At 49.6% G+C, this 27,759-nt stretch overlaps 1 protein-coding gene across 1 annotated transcript in view; it reads right to left on the bottom strand.

Moving 5' to 3' along the window:
* The window catches only part of TASOR2 (transcription activation suppressor family member 2), a 48,735-nt gene extending 21,302 nt beyond the window's left edge, over positions 1–27,433 (bottom strand). The window contains exons 1-13 of the mRNA XM_086609850.1: positions 27,388–27,433; positions 15,824–15,969; positions 14,258–14,353; positions 12,622–12,694; positions 10,957–11,048; positions 10,157–10,294; positions 9,908–10,032; positions 9,788–9,807; positions 9,584–9,683; positions 8,754–8,854; positions 6,582–6,685; positions 3,187–3,259; positions 3,000–3,074 (exon numbers count right to left, since the gene is read on the bottom strand). Of these exons, the coding sequence (XP_086465976.1) occupies positions 3,000–3,074; positions 3,187–3,259; positions 6,582–6,685; positions 8,754–8,854; positions 9,584–9,683; positions 9,788–9,807; positions 9,908–10,032; positions 10,157–10,294; positions 10,957–11,048; positions 12,622–12,694; positions 14,258–14,353; positions 15,824–15,969; positions 27,388–27,433 (1,189 nt within the window). The remainder of the gene's footprint in view (positions 1–2,999; positions 3,075–3,186; positions 3,260–6,581; positions 6,686–8,753; positions 8,855–9,583; positions 9,684–9,787; positions 9,808–9,907; positions 10,033–10,156; positions 10,295–10,956; positions 11,049–12,621; positions 12,695–14,257; positions 14,354–15,823; positions 15,970–27,387) is intronic.
* Between the last annotated feature and the right edge of the window lie 326 nt (positions 27,434–27,759).

The raw sequence follows: 27,759 nt of genomic DNA on the forward strand, positions 1-27,759 counted from the left end.
ATCAACATGAACGAGTCCCAAGGCTCGAGGGTGCCCGCTCTCGCAGACATCACCATGGAAGCAGGCTCTGCTTGGCACAGCAGCGTCCCTTTAGGGTCTGGAAACGCTTGGACAGCCGGTGTGATATGCAGAGCCTGTTGGTGGAGCTTCCTTTCCACGCAAGCCAGCCTCATCCAGCTTCATTCGCTGCAACCCGGCAGCCTGATGCCGGCGCTTTGCACCCGCAGTCTTGGCCCACCTGCGTGTTACGATCCGACTCCGAGGTTTCTTTTGGCTGCAGGGCCAGGCTGACAACCCCAGCGCCCTTCCTCATCCCATCTCTTCCCAGCAAGGCAAAAGCATTCCTCTTCCCCTCCCAGATGTGTGATTTTCTTCACCCCCTGGCCCTGCTGCTGCCTTGTTCCCGGCAAGCCCAGGCGTCCCCGTGAGCCGGCTCCCAGCCGCCTGCCTCCGCTGCTGGCTCGGGAACACCGCGGCACGACTCGTTCCGCCTGCCCTGCATTCCGACGGCTGTCTGGACAGGAAGGGAACAGCTTCAGAGGCCGTTTGTTTCAAAATGGGAAATATTATTCACGCTTCGAGCTTGAGCTGAGCTACTTCAAACGCATCCGTCCTTCTTCTCTCTTTGCATCTCCCCCGCAACCCCGGCGTCTTCGGCGACCATCCCTTTTCAAGCCTCTGCACAGTTCCACCCACCTTCACAGAAAGGAGAAGCCCTAAAGGAAAAAGTGTTTATAATCCCAGTCAAAAGAGGTCTTGGACCCAGAGGACAGCGAGGGCTGGATGGGGTAATGCCGCTCACGTCGGCAGAATGGGACAACACGTGCAGGAGCCTTGCTGGCACCAGCAGGAAAACATCTGGAAGCCACCAGCGTTCAGATCACAACACAGAACAACATGGAGACTTTGCTCAGTGTTATCCTCTCCCTCTGCCTCTTCGCTTTGCCACCAGCTGCTCTCTCGCTGCCCAGGCTTTGCCTCATCTTTAGCATCAACACCAGTCACAGGCAACATCTGCTACAGCCCCAAACCTTCCTACCAACTGGTTGCTTGCACCATCTTCGCTCTGGGATGCTCCTTACACCTGGTGCCCTCTACTGTCTCCACCACCTTCCATAATAACCTTCTTCAAGATAAGTACCTCCTTGCCCTGTTCTCCTCTCCCCCAGCACACAGTGCTCGCTGTCAGCCTTTCAGGAATAGCACACTCTGCTCTGGAAGGTATTTTCTGCCTGTTACGGGGCTGATCAGCAAGATCTCAATATCTGGGTGGTCAGTTCTCACCTCCAGTCTGCTCTCCAGGCCTTCTTCACCACCACCTCACCCAGCCTCACGCCCTTGCTTCAGGCATCACAGCAACAACCTGATCCCAAGTTTGACCTGGCACTTTGGATCTTCAGTCTGCCTCAGGAGGCACCTGTCTCCCTGCTACGTCTAGAAAAGACACTAGAAAAGTTGCCACGCTAACACAGCCACCAGCAGCACGTCCTTAAAGTTAGGCTGACTGAATTCAGGCACCAAAGACATTCACATCCCACACTGCCAAGCCACCACCACGCCTAAACCTGACTTACAAGCCCACTTCGTACGCGGATCCTGAAGGAGAAAGTTTACAGCTGGAGGTTAAACACCAAAAAGGACAAAGCAATCCACGCTCGGATGTGCTGGTAGGTCCTGTTGGCTCTTCTGCCAATTTTATCTTCTGGGGAGAGGAGGTAGGTACGTCCTGGGCAGCTCCGTTGGCAATGCCAGCCATCACTCACACAGAGGCGGGCTGAAACACCCGTGCGTGCTGGCAAAAACAGTCTCTTGGCTTGTCCTTGGGATGACTCAACAAAAAGCAAGCCAGAAGTTACACAGAGCAAAAGGCCCCGGTTCACATGTTTCTTGGGGATCTGCAAGGCTGGAAGTATTGCTGGTGGAGTGGATGTAGTGAGATGAGCAGATGAAGCTTCCCAGGGGAGGTAGAACAGTAACTTTCTTTAAGTCCATGAGAGGAAATTGTAATGTGAATATTTCCACGCTGACAGCACAGCAAAAAGCCAAAAGATGCAGAGAAGATTTGAGGCAGATGCAACAGAGGTTGAAGCTCGTTCTTATTTCAAGATCAGCAGGTTCAAACTGTGCAATCTTTTATTTTCTCTGATTTAGTGCCTCTGTGTTTGCTTTGCATGAGAAGCAGCACGTTTTGGGGCTACAAAGAGCCTGGATTCACCTCCCAGGTCCCAGAGCTGTGACTCACCGTGACGGCAGCACAGCACCGTGGCTCTGCCCAACACCACCTCCCTGCCTCCCTCACCCGTCGCACACCCTGACCGGTCGTCACGGCCCCACTACCAGCATCTACGGATCCCACAGCAGAGAAGTCACACTGTACAGCTCAAGGTGAGCCCTCGCTGCTCTTCGGGGAGCAACGCCCCCTCCCCACCTCTCCCCTCCCTCCCCACGCCAGCAGAGACCTTCAACAGAGTCCGTTTTACTTGTTATCTTAGCAAAAAACAACTGACTTATTTTTGAGGGCAGGCTGCTCTCCTGCTGGCTCAGCAAATCGCACCAGCTCCGTGCAGGGTCCAGCGAGCGCCATGTGTCGTTCTGTCCCCTGAGCACAGCTCCAGCGCGCCTTTAGGGATGTAAGCCAGGCTGTGCAGGAGCTGGGCTCCCATACGCACACCTAAGACAGTTCAGGAGGTGGATTCTGCTGAAAACTGACTGAGAGGGAGAGAAGTAATTATTTGTCACTCCCATCAACTTCCTGCAAAGGGGCAAGGATGTGCGGCGAGCGGGCCAGGCAGGGAACCTGGCTTAGATCAGCTTCAAGCGCAGCACAGGGAGTGAGCTGGGACTTTTCTCTCCTCTTTTAGCACCCTTTGCACTAAAGCTGCAGGTGGTTCTGAGCAGAGAAATCAGCTCTTCCAGAGAAACGCGCCTGTAAGGACTCTCTGGTGAGGATCCCACACCCCAAACACAGGGTCTGAAGCCAGCAAAGGGAATATCCCTACCTCTCAGGCACACCGACCGGGACGAGGTGAACAGAAACAGGGCCAGGAGGGTGATGGGCTCCTTAGGGTCGAACGCTATGAAAGAAAGCAACAGGTTTTGTTTAGACTGAGGGTGCCCACCCTCCGTCTCTAAAACAGAGCAGGATAATTAAGCACCAACAGTGGTTTGTACGTAGCCACATCTTACCATCATCTCGAGCCAAGGCAGAGGACGTGAGGAGGATAAGGACTCCTTGATCTTGTAAGTATTTGATGATTGCCTGTAACAAACACATACAGAGTTAGAGCAACCACTCCCTTTGCTCCTTAGCACACTTTGTATCACTCAGCACCACTGTCAACAAGCCCTGATTGCCAGGGAACATGTGCCAACACCACCAGCTCATTCCTTGCTGAGGAGGACACTGTTCAGTCCATGCCACTTGGGTCAACAGAGCCCTGTACCAAAAGCCTTCCATTTATGTTGTTATTCAGCTCTCAAATTCCTCCCATCTGTTCCTTAAAAAATAAATATGCTTAGCCAAACTAGCTGTAATTAATGAACAAGGTTAATAATTTTAGTCCCTTCAGTTCAAAAGCTCCTGGGCATCTCAGCCAGGAATTGCCTCCTGTAGCCCAAGGGAAGGTTTTCCCAGCTTAGGAAGCAAAGCTGGACGCCAGCATCTGACCAGACACAACCCACTGTTCCAGTCGCAAGCCCGACTGAAGTTCAGGCCATGCAGTTTGCTTATTAGCAGCATGAGAATCAATGAACACATGAAAAAAAATTTGCTGAGCCTAAGAGACTCCTGCGACTCCGTCTCAGAGCTGGATGACCGCACGTCTGAAAAGATACGTGCACTTATCAAGGCTTTTCTTGGGTTTGGGTGTTGCTGGATGCCTCATCGCAGAGCTTGGCTCGGACCGCCTTCCCCTCCGCGGGGACACCCACTTGGATCTCTTCACTCCATGCAGACACATCTTTTCAGGAAACTTACAGGAAATGGATAACCCTCGGGCTTCTAGTGCTCTGCGCAACTTTGCCCATCCCACTCAGCATGTTCAGACACAACAGAGGATTGGACTGATGCCCACAGCCTCGTTTCTCCCGGGCAACAGAACAACTTTAGAAATGTTGAACAATTTCAGTGTCGTATTCGCTATTCAGAACAGTAGCTTCTTGCTCTGGTTGTCTGCAGCCAGCAGAGCAGGAGGGAGAAGAGCCAGCATCTCTGCTGCACAAATCCAGCTCAGCGAAACAGCTGTGGTTTCACACCGACAGCGCGATTTTAGGGCAGGTGAGGAGGAAAGTCAAGTCATAAGGCAGCACAGAGCTGAGGGACATCACCCAGCACCCAGAGGAGTGAAGCTGGGCTCAGGCAACCGCACTTAGCCCCAGCCACTCTTGCATTTTCACTCCAGCCCTGCACAAGGTGGATGCCTAGGAGATGGAGGGCTTTCTTCATTTATGTTGGGAGCTGCAGGCAAAGCAGGTTCAACCACTGAACAGCACGCGAAGGGGAGGGAAGAAGCACACCCAAAATGGGCTGGGACTCATTGAAACGGGAGATATTTTACAGAATCACAGAATGGTTTGGGTTGGAAGGGACCTTAAAGATCATCCAGTTCCAACCCCCCTGCCATGGGCAGGGACACCCTCCACTACACCAGGTTGCTCAAAGCCCCATCCAACCTGGCCTTGAACACTGCCAGGGATGGGGCAGCCACAGCTTCTCTGGGCAACCTGTTCCAGTACCTCACCACCCTCAATGTAAAGAATTTCTTTATTATATCTAAATATAAGAAAGATAAATTTTAATCCAGTTTGACAGATATATGAGGGTGGGAAAGCTCTAGGGAAACGATGCTCCTGATGGCTTTCAATACCACACTGCTCACAGCCACAACTCAACTATCTCATCTTCCCTGACTCCTCTAGAGAACCCAGCTCCGCTGGGCTTGGCAGGATGTATGTTATAACCCTCAGCGGCTGCAGACATGGTGTAATGCACTGGAACAAGCAGTTGTCGTGGATCCCAGTAAGGAAGGCACTTGGACTCTGTAAAAGTATTGATTAAAATATCTTTTATTGGTGAGAACAGGAGAAGAAGGTTGGACGAGGTCCTGAGCAACCTGATCTAGTTGGAGATATCCCTGTTCCTTGCAGGGGGGTTGGACTAGATGACCTTTGAAGGTCCCTTCCAGCCCTAACCATTCTATGATTCTATGATTCTAAGAAAAAAGGGATAGCAGAAACTTACATCCCTTCAGATGTTGGCAACCTCAAGATGAGCTGCAGCACGGACAGATCTGTGCCCCAACCAGAGGTCCAACTGATGCTGCACACTGCAGGATTACCTGCACGTGAAGGGACATTAAGATTGTCTTTGCTATCTCCTTTTTATCTTCTCACGTTGTTACCAATAAAAGATAGTTTAATCAATACTTTAGGGAGTCAGAGTGTTTTTCTTACCAGGATCCATAACAAATGCTTGCTCCGGTACGTTACGTGTGGGAAACTGCACATTGGTGGGCAGCTCTCCAGCAACAGCACTTCCAGGCAGTTCATGGGCTGCTGCCAACTTAGAGCGAGGGGAGGACGTGCCCAGCCAACTGCGAGTTTGTGGCCATGAATTTACAACCCTGAATCTATAGATGGGAGAGAGCAACCAGCAGCAGCAAAAGCCAAACAGTCCAACCACAAATCCCAGCAGAGACGCAGGTGATGTGCTCGGCAGGGCTCAGGTTCGTCCCTCGGAGTCAGAATCATAGAATCATGGAATGGTTTGGGTTGGAAGGTTGGAAGGGACCTCAAAGATCATCTAGTTCCAACCCCCCTGCCATGGGCAGGGACACCCTCCACTACACCAGGTTGCCCAAAGCCTCATCCAACCTGGCCTTGAACACCTCCAGGGATGGGGCAGCCACAGCTTCTCTGGGCAGAAGGAGATGTGATGATCACACTGGGAACTAAAAGACCCCAGTGTGCTGGAAAAAAATGTCTTATCAGATAATATATTGCAAAGGAAACTCCCCATTAAAAAGAAGATAAATCTCAACATCATCAGAGCTCCTGGACGTTCCTGAGATTTCAGCAGCATACCTGTGAGTATCTAGCTGAGTGGGGGCTATTTTTCAGCCACGAAGGAGAAAGGTATGCATGTGACAGCTTATGGGTTTTTTTGCTTAGTAATCATCATTTTGGCACTGGGGGACTTTACTTCTGCTTTCTTAATATATAAGATCCCCTTGCAGTCTTTGTCCACCATACTGGGAAAAAGTGCAGTGCAAATAAAGACAATAAAATAATCTCATCTGGCATAAACATAGCCAGAGAAGAGGTTTGCCTGGTATAATGCCTTCTGCTCAGCAGGGCATGCTTAGCCTAGGAATCAGTTCCCAGTGGGTCATCTTCAGTTAACAGCTTACATACAGAAAGACTAAACTATGTTTGAGAATAATAAAGCAGGAAAATAATACTTAAAGCAGGGAAATTCATTCAATTTTGCATTAGTTCAAGGTCTGTGAATAATGTTACCAAAAGTTTCGAGAGATCATTTAAAAGGCCACCTTCCTTCCAGCATGACGTTTTAAAATACTTACCAAGTCCTTTTCCTTTAGATTTTCAACTAACTGATCCATTTTATATTGATCCTTCTTTGATATTTCTACTTCGTACAGACTGAAGTAAACACCCTGAAAACAGACTGCAGACAAAAGAGAGAGAATTTGATGTTGAAATAGTGCCTCTTGCCTGAACTCTAAACAGACAAGTGCTCCTGTACCAGGAAGATGAGCGTGCAATTGGTGGAAGTACTGGGTTTAAAAAAAAACATCAAGATTTCCTAAGCTGGTATATGCATTCCTATGGCAGTGATTTTCCTCTTCAACCCATGGTTCCCAGGAGATGTTTCCTATCTTACCTCTGCAGCTGACAGAAGCAATAACCAATTCACTGTTTTAAAGCAATTTAACCAATGCTGCGTGCTTCAACAGAGACAAGGAGCCTTTCGGAGGGAAATTCCTCCTTCTAACATGCCATACTCTCCCCTGCTGTTGAGTATCCTTATTCTGCACTGATCCCCAAGGAAGCTGAACAAAGGCAAGATTGCAGTCCCACCCCTCCTGAATCCGTGGCCTCCTCCCCTGCCCTGGCACTATCCTGTGTCCATCTGCACTGTGAGTTGAATGTTAACCCCCAAAACAGGCTGGTGGTCAGCCAGTCCCATCAGCGCCCTGGCATGGCTCAGCAGAGCTGATACACAGATGGAAGGCACTGCAGCAGCTCACACTCATTTTAGTGCAAGATAAGATGGAGAAGCACCTGGAGCTTCTGCAAATCACATCTGGAGCTCTCCACGTGCAACCTGTGGTGTTGGTGTCAGTAACTGCACGTCTGCTGCAACGGGCAGCCATCGGGATATCAACATCTGGGGGCCAAGAGCTGCCAGGCTCATCAAAACTCCAACCCAAAAAGCAATAAGCAGTACGAACCCCAAAGTATAATGAGACACAGGTCCTCTCCTCCCCACTCCCAGACCAGGACAGAGCATGGTTGACTATTGGCAAGTAAGGACTCTTACTACCACTAAGGGAACAGGAGAGCCTTTCTCTCCCTTCCCCAAATTTGTGGTTTTATTTGCCGATTGCTGAGCATTCCCTGCCTCTCCCCAAGGCTTCTGGAGTCCTCTCCCCTCCCACACTGCCACTCACTGTCACTATGAGTCCCCATGCAGTGACAAGTAGCATCATAGAATCATAGAACCACAGAATGGTTTGGGTTGGAAGGGACATCAACGATCATCCAGTTCCAACCCCCCTGCCATGGGCAGGGACACCCTCCACTACACCAGGTTGCTCAAAGCCTCATCCAGCCTGGCCTGGAACACTGCCAGGGATGGGGCAGCCACAGCTTCTCTGGGCAACCTGTTCCAGTGCCTCACCACCCTCAATGTAAAAAATTTCTTCCTTAGATCTAATCTAAATCTCCCCTCTTTCAGTTTAAATCCATTGTCCCGTGTCCTGTCACTCCACGCCCTTGTCCAAAGCCCCTCTCCAGCTTTCCTGTAGCCCCTTTAGGCACTGGAAGGTGCTGCAAGGTCTCCCCGGAGCCTTCTCTTCTCCAGGCTGAACAGCCCCAACTCTCTCAGCCTGTCTCCACAGCAGAGGTGCTCCAGCCCTCGGATCATCTTCGTGGCCTCCTCTGGACTCGCTCCAGCAGCTCCATGTCCTTCTTGTGTTGGGGACTCCAGAGCTGAACAAGTAACAAGTAGGTTACTTGTGACCCAAAGCTACTGCAGGCAGCCACATCTTTCGGCTTTGGCTGGCAGCTGCCCCCAGCTGCTCAGATGTGGGAGACACTGTGTCAGATTCCAAGAGGCAGAGCGTCCCTTACCTCGTAGGGAGACCATGTAAAAAGGGGAAACTTTGACTCCCTGCATTTGCTCTCACTTGCACCATGTTTGGCACCTTGCAGGATGGGAGCCCAGGTTTCAGAACAGGGTCTCGCACCCTGTTCTGTCCCAGAAGCAGGCTGATTAAAGGGCTGCTTTGGGAAAAGGGTTATATCACACCAGGAGACAATCTGAAGTGTGGACAGGAAAACATCCCTGTGCTGCCCTGGCATTTTTTCCTCACTTATCTGCAACCCGTTACCCTTCAAGACAGGACCCAGTACTACGGGGAACTGAGCTGTGACACCCTGTGGCAATTCCTATGGCACAGCACAAGCAGATTCAAGCAGTTACTCATCACGCCAGTGGGTTTTGCACTCACCTTCATTCTCAACGTAATTCCTTTTCCCAAATGCAGCTTCTGGTAGCTTTTTCTTCAAGTCAGACAAACCCATGACATGGTTAATGTCCAGGTTGGGAGGCCTGTGGGGATAAAGCAGCAGACGGTGAGATCACAAGCACAAAAGGCTCCCAGAATTAAGCACAGCAAAGAGTCCTGGTTGCCCTGTCACTGCAAAATCAGAGAAAGCAGCTCTGGAGAAGGCTGGAGAAGGCACAGCTTGCCTAGCATTTAGTTTTTCTGAGGATCCTGTTTGGAACATCTCCAAACACTGATATTCGTGGCTCTGTTACTGGCTGTCACTGGTTGCTTCAAATTGCTGCCTGCTGGTTGGCTTCTGACTACTGAAGATTTTAAATATCTCATTTTTTTGAATGATAGTTACCTCAACACTTCATTTGCCTTCCTGCCCATCTGGCAACACAACTGGCTGACCGTGCCTGCACCACCAGGCAGCCCACTTCTCACAAGGACAAAAATCCCAAGCAAGAATAATGGATTTGGAATAAACAGCCCAAAACAGTTAACAAAAAGAGATGACAAAATACAGCCATTTCCAGTCACACTTCAGGGCTTGATCTCATGTCCTCATCCAGCTGTGACACCACACTGCTGGCTGCCCAACACCACCCTCCTGACACTGACGATTGCCCTGACAGTGCAGGTGGTAAGCTGGCATAGCTGCAAGAAGATGCTCATCAATGAAGGGATGGGGCAGGAGAGACAAAACTGGCTTTTGCTGGTACACAGACACCCAAAGGTGTCATGCTTCACACTCCACAAATGGAAAGAAGAGGAAAAGGGCAACTTACAGCTGGGCTGGAATCGTGGAGCTATATGGGGTCCTGAGGGCAATGTTGCACAAAAGTTGGCCCCGGATGGACAGCTGCCCCCTCCATGGACAGTACAACGCTACAAGGAAAAGGGAGAACAGCTCAGAGAAAGCAGGAGACGAGAGGAGGGCAAACAGAGAAAGGTCCATTTATAAAACAAAACCAATCACCAGATGCTCCTACCTTTGTGATTAAGCTCAGGTCTAGAGAGAAGGGAGAAAAAGAGGAATATTTAGCAACGGGAAAAGGAAAAACGGCTCTCAAAAGCAACTGAGCATTTCGAAAAGACAGCGAGCTGCTTACAGGCTCTCTACAGCTAAGGCAGGCATCTCCTTCGGCTCCCTGTACTGGCAGGCGAGGACTATGTAGGGGCAGATCTGCCGGGGCCGCTCGGCGGGGCCGCCGTCGGACTCTTCGTACACGTAATACTGGGGCAGGAAGGGAAACAGATGGAAGAACAAGGTGAGGAGCAAGCGAGGCACCTGGGCCAGCACTGTGCTCCCCTGCAGTGAGCGAGCGAGCTGTCTGCACAGTCCTGCTGCAAACCTCTACCTGGCTCTGCTGGAAGGCCTGGCAGTGACTGGTCTTTGATGGGATGTTGTTTCTGCTCACGGCGACGTGGCAGTCATAGCCGGGAGATGGGCAGGTATAACTGGTTGTGTAGTTCTCAGATACCACCTTGACCTTCCCCTGTGCCAGAAAATTCACCAAAAAGAAATAATAACACACACACAGAATGGTTCACAGAAACTTATTTTACAAGACCTCTGAATCCTCCTTTTCCCCAAGGACAGTGTTACTGGTAGCCCCACACTCCCCACCTCTGTGAGGGGGTTGTGCACGTTTGTGTCCTTCCAAACTTGAGGGTCTGACTCGGAAGAGTTTGGCATGGCAGACAAATCTGCACTGGTCAGGAGAGCAGCAGTGCTTTTGGTACCAGCTACAGAGAGCAGGAGCCAGAGGAGAGGGGAGAAAGGGGTCACACACCAGCCCCACGGAGGAACAGAATGGGGCTGTGATCTGAGCCACCTTAGGGCTCGCCCCTCAAACCCCCAAACACATGCGAGTCCAGGGAAAAAGGTGACCCTATGGGAAATTTCTGATCTCAGAGGTGGAATTTGGAAGGTCCTCTGCATCTTCTGCTGCTCTGCAGGCCACCAGTCAAGCCCAGCTGGATCTCTTGCTTTCTAGCCTGATACATCCCATGGTTGAAAATCCTCATGAGCTCTCAACAGAGCTGATTTTACACCCCACCACAGTTACGGGCACCAATGTCTCCATAAAAATTGCTTGCAGAGTAGAGCAGCTTCTGAAAACCATTCCACGTAAAAAAAGAGAGACTTGCATTTTACCTTAATGAGCTTACAAATTACAATATAGCCCGATTTTCCATGATACCAGGGTCTCGGATGAAGACAGTCTGCATATTTGGAAATATAAACCCCTGTGAAAACGAAGCAAGGCAAGATAATGTGAATCATCTGTCGAGTAAAGTCGATTGCCAAAAAAAAATTGTAAAGAGGAACCTCCTTGCGGAAACAGGAGTCTCTGCAGAGCCAGTGCTGCGCACCAGAGCAGCACTTGCTGCCATAAAAAGGGTGAAACTCTTTGTGACTCATTTTTCTGACTGCTGGTATGGAACAGCACTACGTTGTTTCAGGGTCAGCTCTAGGAAAGGCGTTGACTTGGGTTTCTGCTGGGAGAAGTAGCCCAGCTAACATCAGTGTTACTCACACTACATGTCAACATACCAAGTGAGGGCTCGTCTCTTACAAGAGGATGTGGTAGAAGGGGTTCCAGGTCAGACTGCAAGCGGGGCAGGTACTTTGCTCAATTTGGAGTCAGGCAAAGGCAACATGGGTGTTTATACGTGGGCAACACACACTGCAAGGGCATAATGCTCCATCCCTGGAGACGTTCAAGGCCAGGTTGGATGAGGCCCTGAGCAACCTGATCTAGTTGGAGATATCCCTGTTCCTTGCGGGGGGGTTGGACTAGATGACCTTTGAAGGTCCCTTCCAGCCCTGACCATTCTAGTATTCTATGACTCTATGAGAGCTGGCCCATGGCATGGCAGCAACCCTCCCAGGCCCCGTCCTTGGCTCTTTACGGCACTTCAGTGTCCCAGATGCCAATGTGAGCCTTCTACCCTGTGACAAGGCCTATTCTGACATGGCTTATCACCTTCCCTTCTCCATGTTCAGGGCATAGAATACGTGGATTTATTTCGGGGGAAGGGGGGGGGAGGTGTTGGCTCTTCACTCCTGCTTTGTATTTATAGACACGATCGGTAGAGAAGCACATGAAGGGGAAACAGGGACTGGGCAGGGCAGGGGCTACAAAGAGACACACCATAATATTCATCTCAGTCCATCAGCACGGAGATGTACACCCAGATAAATAACCAGTTCTTGCTTGGCTTTGCATTCACTGCCATTGATTGTTCAAGAATTAATTAAGTGTCTCAGCCTGCAAAGACTTGCAGGATGAGGACTGGGAGACGTCCTGCTTCTGGCAGAAGGATTTCTTTGAGTAATGCGTCCTGCACTGCACGTCCTGAGGCCCCAGTCCTTTGGGCAAGGAACAAGCACATACTGGAAAAGGCTTTGACGTGTCACGATCTGCTCTGGTTATTAACAGGATTGTTGGCAAAAGCTCAGCAAATGGACTCTGAAGAGCCAACCAGTGGAGAGAGCTGCCAAAAAGCCACTTTGGTGACAAAGATTGTTATTAACGAGGGAGAGAAAGCCTGAAACAGAGAGGTGAAGAGATGATAACATTCCCCAGGGAAGATCCCATCCTCATCTGGTTGAGGGGGCAGAAGGAATACACTGCTGCTTGCTTGATCCAAACAAACGCAGCTTCCCATGTAAGAAACATGGGAGTTTTTGTGGATCTTTGCAGTAAACAAGAAGGCAGTACCAGGACTTTTTCTGGGCTTTTGTTTTTGTTTTTAAAGGAGACAATACCCTCAGATCAGTGAACAGGTCTCTTGGTCCTCGGAACAGACATCTCACCTTTTGCTGGGTCACCAAGCGTAGAAATAGAACTGCTGTTTACACGGAGGCCAGTCTCACACACCTCTTTTGCCTGCAAAAGAACAGCCAGCCTCTTTTACCACCTATTGTCAAAGATAAGGGACACAGCTACTGCCAACGACAGCTGGCAAAACACTTGCAACAGGCAAACGTGCTGCAAGTCAATTACAGATCATCATGGTCCCAAAACACCCACGGTATAAAGAAAATTAAACATAAAGTCCATAGTAAGAATCAACAGGAAGAAAATTTGTTGTTTCAGACACTGAATACTTGTATTTATCAAGTGTTGTTACAAAAACCTCCGTGGAAGCACAAGTTTAGAAAAATCTGGAAAAAATCCAGCATCTCCAGAAACCACCGCAAGAGCAAGGCTGGACTTTGCACTTTCTTTATCTGCCTGGACAGTTTATGGAAAAATAAATGCAACAGGGCTGGCATGAAGGCAAAAGACGTGTGCTGCTCTGCGCTCACTCCTCCATGGGCACAATTACCGCCTTGGAAGCATCTCGTTGGCTTTGATTTAATTCATGTTCAAAGCAGATTCATCAAAGTGTGCAAGGACCAAAGGTATATTGACCAAAGAGTGGCAACGGGTTCAGTTTGAACTCGTTATGGGTGAGAAATAAAAGCAAACCAGTGTACTCAGCCCCTTTACAAGCACCACGAGGCACTCATCTCACCTAACTTCTGCCTCCTAAAAGGCAAGTGCCTAGCTTAGTCTAGCCAGCTACACTCCTCCTCCGAACACTGGAGAGGGAGGCACCTCCAGAGAGTGATTTAGGCTGAGGATTTTAGATGTCTGCATTAAACCAGGTCCAACTGCCCTCTGGAGAGCCCCCTCTTTCCTAGGGACTGTTCGAGGAGCTCAGCCACTTGGCACGGATCACGCTGAACTTCAGACAGCTAAAACAAAGCGGGACAATTCCCACTCTCAGAGTGAGACTGAAAGTGGTTTATTTTGTGGCAACTTAATCCAAACTGAACAGAACTAAACTGCATTCAGGTCACTCTCACCCTGAACAAAACCATCTCTACCGTGACTTAGCACGGCATCATTAAATCACGTTCAAAGTGAATTCCCACTAGATTCCCTGAGCATCCTTGTGTAGACAAATTCTTTCCACAAAATAAAAGTATCCTTGTGAAAATGAGCAGGAATAACTTTCCCAAAAGCTGTGTCAGGCTCTCTCTCCAACTAGCTGGCAAAACCAAGGGAACTTGCCCCAAACCACCTGACAAACTCCTGTCGGCTCTCACAAAGGTGCTTTCCTCTTCTAAGTGTGTATCAAAGGTTTCACCTGCCTGTACTTGAACATAGATCCACTGGGACAGAGGGAGACTCGTTCTATCCCCCTGCAGAGGGCAAAGGAGGCAGCCAAATCTCTAACAGTAATCAACTGGAGAGACACAACATAAGATTCATCTCTAAACACTCCCAGGAGCTGCTTTCAGAACTTGCTCTGGACTATTTATACAGTAGTAACTGCACTGGTAACCGAGGTGCAGAGAGCCAGGACACTTCAGTCAACGCATCTGCTGGGCTTTGGTGGGACAGCACGCAAGCAGGCACTTGGCATCAAACTTCTTAAGCTGAATAAACGTTTCAGGTTACCTCTTCTTCATTATCAAACAGGAGAAAGGCAAAGGTCTCCTCCAGCTCCTCCTGGCTGTACCCGGCAGCTTCCTTTGCTTGGGCAAAAGCTTTGAGCTGCAGAAGACACAACACTTTGTTTTAGTCCATCTGTGCCAGAGCCAAGTGACTGAGTGGTACAGGGAACACGTACCTCCAGTCGTAGTCAGTACAGGGCAGCTGGCAGCAGCCAGGTGATGCTGGACCAGTTCATGTGCCCACACATCATTCCCTCGCCCAGGCACGCGTACACCCAGTCTCCCACCACAGGGACCCCAATCCATGCATCTGTCTGTTTCTGTCCCCAGCAGAACATGTTCAACGTCCTCCAAGGAACAGCAGGAACATCCAGCCCCACAGTGTCACGCTGTGCTCATGCCAGGGAAGTCCAGCTTTATTCCACCTTGCCCCTTTTGCCACGCATCGTTGGCTACTGGGGAGCTTGCTTCACCCAGCAGCATGTGGGCTGGTGAAGCACCACATTTAGTAGCCAACTATGGCCATCAGAAGACAAATCTCAGCCATGGAGAAGATGCCTACAGAAGGGGAGATGCTTGGAGGCACCTCTCTTTTTCCCTCTCCACTGACCAGGGAAGCCTAGACTATTTGATTAGAGGGCAGGTGCTATCACGCAACCACAGCTCAGAGGGTTTGGCTACAGCCAAATAACACAATATTCCAATTTCTTTTGTCTGATAATTAAAGCAGAGCGTGTTCTCAGTGCAGACAGGGAGAACATCATGGATGCAAAGAGAGCTGGGTGTGAGTCCATGACATTTTGGTGCTTTAATAAAAGCAGTTGTAGAAGGATAGGATTTTTTTAAACAGGGTTACAAGATAAGAAAACAATAATCTCATCACTGCTTTTGCTTATTTTGGCTTTAGAACTCACAGGCAAATCAACAAATTACTTGATACCTGCTTTCCCAGTTTTTTTATCCACCTGCACAGTGACTATCCCAGATTTAGGCAGCCAAAATGTCTAAGCTCTATTTAATTCATGACAACAAGCAGACTGGTCATCTCCAGTCCCCAGAGGAGACAGCCTGTCTCCCATGCCAATGACAGGGGGACCGTAGGGCTGAAGGCATTTTGAAAGTGGTTTTGGACAGGCTCCAGTCAGCTGGAGAAAGGGAAAAGGGGTTAAAACTGGGGTCTGCACAGGTGTGAGAGCAGACAAAAGAAATACCACAGGGCAACGTGCCTTGCTGTGAATCAGCAGCAGTACAATAACATTAAAGCTCTCCTGCTAGGTCTCAAATCAGGATTTCTACCTGCCCCAAGGCCTGCTCCAGGAACTGCTGCTGAGTGCTTGGCAACTGAATGGATCTTTTGTTCCTGATTGGGAAGGAAGAGGTGCAAGAAAGCAAAGACAAGGCTCCCTTCAGTTAGGAACTGCAAACGGGGCTCTACGAGGCAGGCAGATCAGCCACGTGTGCAAAGGAAAGACCTGCCAATAAACCAGCCTTTACAGATGTCTGCAGCTCCCAAAGAAATGCCACCCTCTCCTGAGCTGCCAGCAACACCCTGCTCCTCCACCGGCCTCACCTCACTTAAAAAAAAGTCGTTTTCCACCAGAATTGCTTGGCTGTACTGAAAACCGTCCTGGGATGTCGAGTCCAAGTAGGAGCTGTGCAGCACCGAAACCGCTGTCTGCAGAAGGGAACTCGTCTCTTCTGACTCCGGATGCAAACCTGGAGGAAGAAAGCGGAAAGCAGGTGCACATATTAATTCTGGGCATCCCCAGATGAGTCTGGGGCCTCGGCAGAGCGTGAATCGCCACACACCAGCCTTGTTTATTAAGCTCAGATCTCCACGGAGCAGATGCTGCTCCCACTGGGAGCTACGGAGCTGAGCTCCCCTGCAGGAATTCAACCCCCAAGTCCTTGTCTGCAAGTTAAATCACCCTTCAGCAGGGGGAATACGAGCTCCCTCGTAAGCCCTTGCCAGGGGAAAAAAAAAAAAAAAAAAAGAAAGAAATTGTTAGCAACTGCTAGAAGCGAAGCCTGCTGGTAAATTAATTTTATGTTGAGTAGGTCAGAGTTTTCTCTTGTGCTAAAAAGTTACTTGGATTCACGGCGCACTCTTTTAGGGTTTGAGAGTTGATGTCTGCACACAGGGAAAACCTCGGTGCACGTGCAGTTTCTCAGGGTTATCTGTTTTCCTGTAAAGATCTTCAGGTCTGGAGTGAATATGGATTTCACTACCACGAGAGCAAGCCTTCCTTCAAAGCCCCAATGGGCAGAGCCTTCTCAAAGCCCAAATTTCTCTTGACATCTCAGAAGGAAAGCATCCCAGTAAAACACTTACTTCCCAACAGCATCCCACCAAGAGGTCCTAAAGCCGTTAACAAATTAAAGATGAATGCAGAAACAAAGGAAAGCCCTGCAGTATTTGTGCACTTGCAGCTGTTAAAATCCAAATATTAAATAAAGCAGCCACTTAGAAACACAGGAAATCCCAGGCTCAGCCTCTGCTGCATGTTTAAAAACTTTTATTACTGGTGGTGAATCATGAGCGACGAGACTTCGAATCCCAAGCTGAGTTTGCAACACAGACACATTGAAAAGGTTTATTTCTTCTGATGCAAAAACTTTAGAAAATAAAGGAGTCGTGTGTAGGGAAAGAAATACAGAACCACCAAACCCTACCCCAACAGGATTTGCACCCTGGTTGCTCTCCAAGAAAAACCTCACCAAAATTTTTGAGAATAGATTAAGTTCTTGTCCTCTCAAGCAGAAAGGCCCTTTGGTGAGGAGCAAGATAGCATCTGTTGTCACCCTGCAACTACTTGCTGTTTTGACTCCTATTTTTAAAAAGTAAGTTTTAATATTTTTTTTCCTCAATTAAAAAAAAAAAAAAAAAAAGACACAACCATTCCCTAGGTCACAAATCTTGTTATTCCTCTCAAATTACTCAAGGCCAAAAAAGGACCTAATACAAGGAACAGGGAAAATAACAGTTCAAATTGCATGTATTAAACTCATTCAGCTACACAGCTCGAAGCCAGTTCAGCCAGTCCGTGCTATGGGGCTTAACAGGGGAAGGGAAACAGGGTCTGCTTTGTGCCAAGCAAAAGAAAATCCAGACATGAGGCAAAAAGTGGGGAGAAACAGTATAAAAAAAAAAAAAGGCTCTAAAAACAGTTCTAAGGAAAGCACGCAGAGGGCAGGTGGGAAAGGAAATTGGGAGCACAGACACAGAAGTCTTTAAAAAGTACTTTTGCCTTTCTTAAACTTGCTCTGGGGTCTTTTGTGTCCTCTTGCACTCACTTTCTAAACTTCTCACTTTCAGGTGACGCCTCTGTAATCATGGGTACTAGTAAAAGCAGGTGAACACAACTTGGAGCTCAAGCGCAGAAAAACGAAAAAGAAAAAGAAAAAGGTCTTCCAGCTCTCGGTATTATTATTTTCTCTTTGAGTCTAATGAGGATAGGAAGGGATGGTAAATTTGCTCACTTTTTTCCTCCCTTGTCTTTCATTTCGCGTTGCCTGTGTCTTTTGTACCCGGTGGATCTCAAGGAAGCAGTCAGGGAGTTCAGATTCCCACAGAAGCCAGATCAGGGAATTACGTCCCGGCTTAACAGCTCTGCTCAAGGCTTGGACCGAACGTAACATCCCTTTTTGCTTCTTGCTGGACCACCACAGTGCTTGTGTCCAAAATCACAGACTGGTTTGGGTTGGAAGGGACCTCAAAGATCATCCAGTTCCAACCCCCCTGCCATGGGCAGGGACACCCTCCACTACACCAGGTTGCCCAAAGCCTCATCCAACCTGGCCTTGAACACTTCCAGGGATGGGGCAGCCACAGCTTCTCTGGGCAACCTGTGCCAGTGCCTCATCACCTTCAGAGGGAAGAATTTCTTCCTTAGATCCGATGGAAATCTCCCCTCTTTCAGTTTAAAGCCATTGGCCCCTTGTCCTGTCACTACACACCCTTGTCCAAAGCCCCTCTCCAGCTTTCCTGTAGCCCCTTTAGGTACTGGAAGGCTGCGATAAGATCACCCCGGAGCCTTCTCTTCTCCAGGCTGAACAGCCCCAACTCTCTCAGCCTGTCTCCATGGCAGAGCCCTCGGATCATCTCCGTGGCCTCCTCTGGCCCTGCTCCAACAGCTCCATGTCCTTCTTGTGTTGGGGACCCCAGACCTGAACGCCACACTGCAGGGGGGTCTCACGAGAGCAGAGTAGAGGAGCGATCATCCTCCAAGGAGAGACAGCCCTATCCTCAGCATCTTCTCCACCAGCCTAAACAAGCCCAGCTCCCTCAACTGCTCCTCATGTCCCAGAAGCACAGACCTGCAGTGGATGCTATTTAACTTCACAGCTACTGCTCCAAACCATTTCACTTTTCAGGTGTGATATTCTGTTCCTCCTACCGATATTGTCTCGCAGCTCTTCATCATGAAGAGGTTTGGGGTCTTGGAGCATGAGAAAGGCCATGTCTAATCATGTGAGCTGGGAGCCAGTGTTTCCACGCTGAGTATGTGACACACCAAGTTGACAAAGAGAGATTATGGAACTAAAGACTCCACTGGGCACAGAACACACATTGAGGGTATAGGGTTTAAATCAGCAAAAGCATCAGATGTGCAATATCTTTCAGGGGTAAAAGCTAAAGGCTTTAAAAAACAAAAATAAAAAAAATAAGCCTGGGAAGCTCTTGGAAATGCAAGAAAAACAGCAATTTTGCAAGTGATAACTCAAACATTTGTTCCTCCTTGTAAGTTCAGCTGCAATGTAAAAATGAAAGTCCAAAAGGGGAAAAAAAACCAAACAAATTTGCTGTATTAACACAGAAATACATGAGATGAAACACCCAGAGAGCGGAGCACCGAGCCCAGCAGCTCGCTGGGACTCTCGTCTCCCCTTCTGGATTTACAGGGATCCTTACAGGGATCCGTTCCCACCTTAGGAAGAGCCTGGACTCACACAAACACATGCAAAACCCTGACACGTCCAAGTTTCATTTTCAGGAGCAGAAGGCCCTTGTCAGTCTCTGTGCATGCTGTGAGGAGGCGAAAGTGAAAGTGCCTAAACCACAAGTAAAAGTGAAAGTGTCCGCTCCCCTCTGAGCAGCTTGGATGTGCCACTACCACCACGCAGCATCCTCAGGGGACGGGACCGACTTCCTGCACGGCATCGGTCGGACGGCAGGGATGCACTGCAAGACCGAGGAGAGCTGGAGAAACTCCAGCGCGGCTCTGCACCAGCACGGCCCAGTTGAACCCACAGCCGGTGTTATCCGTGCCCTGAAATCCTTCTGGGGAGGGGATTCACAGCCTGTCCTGGTGATTTCCTGCTAGCAAGGGAGAAAAAAAACGGCCACCTTCGCTGCTGTAAACATCAGCTGCCAACGCTGCAAGTAGGGCTGATCTTCTCCTCGTGCTGTGGCTGCGCAGAAGTCATCCTCCAAGAGCCTGGCGTTCCTCTGACGGCTGCTAAACCTTCCTCCTCCTTTTCTAGACTCCAAGCCAGCTCCTTTGACCTTTCCTCCCTGATTACACCTGAAAATGTCTCAGCGTGTCCCGCTCCGTCCTCTGCAAGTCGTTGGCTAAAGGCAGCCTGGGCGGACGTGCCCCACGGGCAGACACACACGGCCCATACGGCTCCCGGGAGCTGCACGCCTTTGCTCCCCTTTCCAGTTCAGGGCTCCTGCAGGTGCTGGGTGCCCATCAGGAGGGCCAGCTGAGGCCAAGAGACAACAGACTTCCCAAATCCAGGATCCTCCTTTGGCTCATCTATCTTCACAGAGACTTCCAAAGTCAGCCCGGGAGGAAAACCCACAGCTTTTGAACTACTTGTACAGAGAAAAAGGTTTGCCTTCCTGCCTGGTCTTTTTTTATTATTATTTTTCCTTAAAATTTTAGTAGCAGTTGCTGCAGACATTTGAATGCTGTCAAATCCCCAAAAGTCTGCCTGGCAGCATAGTCAACACTCACTGAACACAGCCACACCGCTCACCTACAGGACTTTCGACCTGTCCTCAACACAACGGCTCCTGCACCGTCCCTTCCCAGAGCCCTTCTCCATCCTGCCTCTCTTCAACCAGGACTTTTTCCATTTTCCTGGGTCGGTCCCATGGTCAGCATGAGCTGTGACAGCAGATGTCATTGGCCATGGCAGTGCTGGCACCACCACACACCACTCTGTACCACCAACAGTTCGTGTGCTGCCAGCTGAAACTCCTTAAGATCATCCTCCCAACTTCTTCGGCTCTGCTGAAGTCCACTTTCTCTCTTCTTTTTACAATCTCCCATCCTGATTTTGTCACTCTCACTCTTTAGTTTCACTTTCTAATCATTTCTAGCACGCAGTAATTACCATGACAATGAACTGCCTCTTTTAACTCTGCATTGTAAAAACCACAGTTACTACGTGCTCACTACGTACTACTTACCTGCAAACTTCTTTCAGCTACTACCTGCTAATGGAGCAGCTGCTAATGGAGCAGCCACAAAGGTGACCTGGTAAACATAGGGACGAAGCAGGATGTCTCTTCAGCCAGGAGTCCTGAGACACCCCTGATAAGATCAGTCAAAACCTCCTTAATGGGGGGCAGCTGGCAGGACAAAGAGACTGAGATAATGAACTGACCTTCCAGGAAAACAAGTCAGCAACAACTATTGTGGGAACTGATGTCATAAGTCCACTTAGGTCTCTACACCAAAAAGTTATAAAAAGTAACTCACTACCTGCTCAAGATCAGCTTCTCTGCAAGAATTCCACTGCATGAGGTTTCCCAGACAGAGCAGACCCTCACCAGGGATGTCAGGTTGACTCTGGACTCAGTGACACGGATCATCTTTGAAGTGAGAGTTTTCCATCACTGAACGGGCCCGTTCCTGGGAGCAGTTTGGTGAGTGTCACACTGGTGACATCTCACACAACATATTTATAGCTGCACACACAGGGAAAGGTTCATCAAGTATATACTTTGCCAGCTGGAATTCTGTAATAACTTGTAGTACATATATAGTTGCTTTACTCTCGCAATGTGTGTATACATACTTCCTTTCATAGAATCACACAATGGTTTGGGTTGGAAGGGACCTCAAAGATCATCCAGTTCCAACCCCCCTGCCATGGGCAGGGACACCCTCCACTACACCAGGTTGCCCAAAGCCCCATCCAACCTGGCCTTGAACACTTCCAGGAACGGGGCATCTAAAACTTCTCTGGGCAGCCTGTTCCAGTGGAATATATGTGTATATATTTCACTAATAGTAGTAATTTGTAATGAAGAAATTCTCAGAAAGCCCGACCTCTGTGTCCTTGTGTATTGCAGAATCCTGAGAACCCCATGGTCATGATCTTCACCCACCCGTGGGCCAGGTCACCCTCACAGGCCATGACCACGACCACTACACCTACGCAGTCCAACTTTTGTAATGAGTCTTGGCTCGTTACTGCTGAAGCACAGAAGTCACCTTCCTCTTTCAATTTAAGCCAAAAACTAAGCCAAACCCCACCATCTCCCACAAACACCTTGGAGCAGGAAGGTGTCATGCCTGCACAGTAACAAGATGTTGACCACGGCAGATGCTTCTGTCTATGATAAAGTACTTTCAGTTGATGACATCATGTAAACTGAGCTCACAGTCACTCTCCAGGAGTAATCGAGCAAGGAGATGTAGCACAGACGTTCACAGGGCTGGTTGATACTGGGTGTATTTGCAAACTGATCACCCGAGCAGATCCCAGAGACTGCTCGGCGCAGCGCGGCAGAGCTATCCCCACCACGCAGCAGGTGTCCTCTGCCCACAGGGACTGGCCCAGGGCACAGTTAGCATGGCACCGAAGCAGAAAATTATTTGCCTTGGTATATTCGAGCCTCTTGGGATTTTCTTGTCTCTTAGTGTGGGTTCTTCAAAGCCTTTCAGTCTCAAAATACGCTCTCCTACACCAGAGAAGTGCCCTGTTCCTGCTGCTCCTGCACTATCAGCAACTTTTACAGCTTTACTGCTTCCCAGCATCTTTTTCTTTCACTTTCTCACCTTTTTTCTTCTCATTTTTTCCACTCCAAAGCACAGACAACTGTTCTAACCTTGAAATTGTAGAGCTGCTAATAAGCAGAGCTGATTGAACCTGCCGTGCAGTTACGGATCCGATCTAAACCGTGCATCAACAGTCAACCAGTTGGGATACTACACGTACCCGAGGCAGACACTGGGCATGAGATGGGTTACCAGGACAGACTTAGAATCATAGAATCATAGAATGGTTAGGGCTGGAAAGGACCTTCAAAGGTCATCTAGTCCAACCTCCCTGCAAGGAACAGGGATATCTCCAGCTAGATCAGGTTGCTCAGGGCCTCATCCAACCTGGCCTTGAACGTCTCCAGGGATGGAGCATCCACCACCTCTCTGGGCAACCTGTTCCAGTGTTCTACAACTCTCATGGTAAAAAATTTTCTTCTAATATCCAATCTGAATCTACCTCCCTCTATTTTAAAACCATTACCCCTTGTCCTATCACAACAGGCCCTCCTGAACAGCCTCTCCCCATCTTGACTTGTGCTCATGGTCCAGCCAAAACAAGACCTCTGGCTTAAACTGGGCTGATGATGGCACCCATTTGCAGAGACAAGGAGTGAGTCTGGTGACAAATGAAAGGGGAGAAGGCCTCCCACTGAGGATGGAAAAGGTGGCACAGGTTGTACCACGGGCTGTCCGGCGAAGCCAGGAAGGGCTCTAATAACAGGCAGCATGTTCTGAAGGTCTCACCATGGGTTGCTGCAGATGGGTTCAACGATCAACCGGACAGATTCGCGGCGTAAATACTCTACTAAATACAGAATCCAGCTCTTCCTCAGGAAGTCCCTGAGCCACAAACCTGTGCAGTTGGCATGAATTTTCAGAGAAAGAGCACCCTACTTTTGTCCTGTTCACGTGCTTTTCCCTAAGTGGCCACTCCTGGAGTCAGGATACCAGCCAAGATGGATATTCGGTCTCAGCTGGGATGGCCCATTAAATCAGCACGAGGTTCTACCCCCTACTCCATTGTACAGGGAGCCAGGCTGACACCAGATGATGGATACGCAGTGCCACATCAGCGTGACCATGGTAGGAAGCATCTCTGACTCTATGCGGTGCTTTCACAGTCAAGACCAGTAACTTATCGAGTCAATTATCCTGCAACTGCTACAGGCATCCTGCAAGTAAATCATCATGAGGGATCATTACAAACCACCTCTCTGCAGCGGATGTTTCCTCGTACTCTCAGAAAGAGAGCAGTTGGCATCCATAGAGGTTCAAGAACTCTTATAACTGTGGATCTGTTTTCCCACTGAAGAACTGAGCATTGAAATTATCAGGTGGGGGGGGAATTTTTGGATGGCACAGCTCTCTAAGCTTTGCAATTATTCATAGATTCATAGATTTCTAGGTTGGAAAAGACCTTAGAGATCATCGAGTCCAACCGTCCCTAATCCCCATTAAACCATATCGCTAAGTAGATCATCCACCCTATTCTTAAACACATCCAGGGATGGGGACTCAACCACCTCCCAGGGCAGCCTAAATTAACTGAAAAAAAGTAAGCAGGTTGATGCAGCTCCACCCTCCTGAATCAACATCCTTGGCCTTAAACCCAGGAGTTACGTTCCTGCTTGGGGTTAGACGGTATCTTTTGCAATCTCCTGGTTTGACGTATTTAAAACAGTCTTTCCCAGTGAGACAAGGCGATCGCTGCTAAGCCAGAAAACCCAGGTGCTGGATTGTATTTTAAATTACCTCTGGGATCAGGTAGGCTGAAAATGCAGATATTGAGGCTGCAGGAGCTTTTGTAATGCTTTTCATCTCGATATCAGAGAGTGACAGTATTTATTTAGATCACTTTCAGGAGTGAAATACCTCAGGTTGCTCCTTGGGAGGTTCAGACTGGAGGAGAGGATGAATTGGACTCAATGATCTCTAAGGTCTTTTCCAACCTAGAAATCTATGAATCTATGAATTTTTTCCTCTGGAGAGTGATGCAGCCTTAGGACAGGTTGCAGAGAGGTGGGTGTCACCATCCTTGGCTGGGCAAAGCCACAGCTGCCCCACTCTGATGTTGATGAAAAAATCTACTCAGAGTAGGAGTTCTACACCAGAGAAACGTTCCAGGTAACATTTCTTCGATTTTATAACCTCCCTCCTTTACTTTCAGCCGCTCACGTAATTGAGGATGTGGTTATTACAGGTTTTCCCTCGTTAATTCACTGCACAGGCAGTTGTTGCTGCCTTTCATTTCAGCAGATGCTCCTCAAAGCCCTGTCCTGCCGCAGCTCCCCTCTTCTATCATCTTATACAGGGTTGTCACCTGTTGTGGATTCACTCAGCTGCAGGTGTCTGCAGTGACTGCTCCCAAATCCAGCACCAGCACGGGTATTTTAGCACTGACACAACTAAAGATGTCCCTTTCTTTGCAAAGCCAGCCAGCCACGTGACTCTCCATGCTACTGCAGCAGCTGCTATGGCCTAAGACAGTCAGACCTGACATGCCTTGACCTTGTGGGAGAGCTGTAGACTCATGCACAGCCAACTAAAAACCCACTGATGTTGGGCTTGCCTTCACTAGGTTCCGTTTCAAGGATCCCTTGCGTGCAGTTCACAGATGCCACATTGAAATCCACCTGCTGAAACCCAGCCAACCACACAGCACCCGCAGAAAAACATCCAGCCCTCCCAAGGAACATCAGCCTGCTGCCACGTGAGCTGGAGTGTGTCTGCTGCCTCCCAGGACCCTGAAAAATCCATGTTGGGGACATCCCAGACATAAAGCCCATGCGACGTCAGGGCGACTCCATACACTGCAGCGATATCCAGGGTCTCCCGACACACGGGCAGCCTTGTGAGAGCAACAGCAACGCTTCCCATGATAAAAACAACCTCCCCAAGGCAGAGCTACCCTATTTGGGAAAAGAAGAAAAAAACCAACTAGTTTGCAGCTGAAGAAAGCGAACATACATTTTCCCCTGCCTGAAATCCTGAAGGATCTCCTCCAGAACACCACTTACTCAATCTTTTTCCCTTTGAGCAAGCCTGAAAACTTCCCAAACAGGGATAAATCCTTCTTTAGGCATGGTTTGGTGTGTTACTTTTGCTCTCACTACAGATGCTCTCCTTTCAGCTTCGACTTTCTTTCCCTGGTCTCTTGTTCTGCTTGATACGGCAATAGAGCTCTAACCACACGCTCTCTACGGACCCTTTGGCTGCAGAAACTACCAAGACACACTTAAGAGTTTCAAATAAAAACAGAAGCAAAGCCAAGTACTGAAATCCCCACGCACACTGACTCCAAACACCCCATCAGAACTAGTGGGTAGTTATCTCACCATCAAAAAAAAAACCCCAACCAAACAAAAAGCCAAACTGTGCGAAAATAGCATTTACCAAAAATAATAAACACTTCACTTTCTTGTCTCAAAGTGATTTTAACTAAGAATAAATCAGCGGGTCACTTCAGCAGGTGCCAGAGTGACCAACATAGGTCAATTGATCACTCAACATCACAATAAATTACATTTATTTCATGTAATAAACCCAGCCCATTCCACCAAAGCTGTAATTTCACATGTGTTTTGGTGGGCGGCTACAGTGACCTACGCCAGCCCTTGCCCCAGTGCTCCTTTTCTTCCTCTACTGGCACAGCTGGGGCTGCATAATGAAGAAAATCAGCAAACCGCAACAGAAAATAAAGTGAAAGAGGCTATTTTTAATCCAGATAGGTTCAGCAATCTGGATGGCTGCACGGCTCCACAAAGAGTGGTACCAACACAGCTCGGAGTTGGGTGGGATGTGGATGTTAGGGGGTGTCAGGGGTGAGTATCTGTCAATGGGGAACACTTAAGCTAGCTCTGCTACTGTCAAAAATGCCAGGTTTAAGAGGAACACTAAAAATAGACCAGACTAGTATGTAAAACCAGTTTCAGAACCAGGTAATACAGTCTCTGGCCCCAGACAAGTACTCAAACTCAGCAGAGCACACAGGGAATTCTCCGACAAAATTATTTTTCCATTGGAAAACAGCAATTTCTGTGAAATCAGATATCTTCTTGACAACACACTATATCTAACAGACCCGTTCAAGTGCAGACTCAACCATTGGACAGCTAGTGCCAATAGAGCCCCGTGTTTGTCTCCCTGTTCATTACCGGTCTCTTATAAGCACCGTAACAACATCCACTTCGACCAAACCCTTGGGGTAAGACCATGAGGTTAATATTCTGACTTGAATCCCCCACAGAGCCGAGCTTTGCCCACCATCTCCCGCATCCACCATGAGCATCACACCACCAGCTTACTGACTATTCTGGGCCAAGCAGGCCTTCTTGCACATTTTAAAAAAAAAAAAAAAAACGAAAAAAATCTTTGTTCCCATAGAGTAAGGAACACATTTTACAATTACTTTTGTGCCATTCACCCTCCCGCTTGCTCCATCTATCCCAGATTATCCCCGTTTAAGGAGTACAGACGTACAGCTTGGCGAGCCTTGCTCCTATCCGAGCCTCTGCGGGACAATTTGAGGACAACCAAGGAGCAGGACTAGGTGGGACCAGAAAAGCAACACCTTTCCCCCCCCCCCCCACCATCTTCTAAGGCCAATTTCCAGCCTCGCAGGGCAGCGGGGTTACTCCAAGGGGGGAGCAAAAGGCCTTCCAGCCTCCAGCTCCCCGCGCCAGTCCCGGGGCGGGAGCAGCTCGCAGCCGATGGGTTTGTATTCCCGTCTCTCGCTCCCGAAGGGCACCCGCACTGACCGGCACGGCTCCCCAAGGACACACCGAAAGGACCACGAGGACCGCAGCCTTCCCAGCTCGGGGCCAGCGATGGGCTCAAGCGGGAGCTTCGAAAAGCCAACGTGTCCCCCATTGGGAGCGAGCCGGCCAAAATTCAACCCAAAAATAAGGTGTCGACGCCTCCGAGCGCACCGGGGCTCGCTGCCTTCAGCCCTGGCCTGGGGGGTGCTCCCCCTCATCCGACACGGAGCGGGGATCCCCCTCGAGCCCGGGAAGCCTTCCCTTTGGAGAAGCGGCGGGCCAAAGCCAGCTTGGCCTCTCCTCCCCAGGCGAAGGGTGGGATGGAGCCGGCTCTCCCCGTGGCCCGGTCCCCGCCACCCCCCCCCAGCCCCGCTCACCCGTGCCCGCTCCGCCGCTCTCCTCCTCCTCCCGCCGCTCGCCCATGGCCGAGGCTCCCTTCCTCGCCGCTCCCCGCCGCACCGACCCCTCACGCCGCCCGCATGCCGCCCCGCCCGGCCCTCGGCGCGGCTCCGCTCCCGGTGGGGCTCCGGGAGAGGCGCGGCGCTACCGGGCCGGGCGGGCCGGCGGGCTCAGGCGACGCGGGGCGGCATGCGGGGCGGCCGCCATCCGCCGGCCCCAGGAAGTGGAAGGGCGCCGCGGAGGGACGGCGCGGGCGGGCGGGGAGGCAGGGCCGGGGCCGGGGGGGGGTGGGAAAAAAAACAGAAAGTGAAAACTGAACCGGAAAGAGCCGCCGCTTTCCTCTTCCCGCG

The sequence above is a fragment of the Tauraco erythrolophus genome, chromosome 4, assembly GCF_009769465.1.
Source record: "Tauraco erythrolophus isolate bTauEry1 chromosome 4, bTauEry1.pri, whole genome shotgun sequence".
Lineage (NCBI taxonomy): Eukaryota > Metazoa > Chordata > Aves > Musophagiformes > Musophagidae > Tauraco > Tauraco erythrolophus.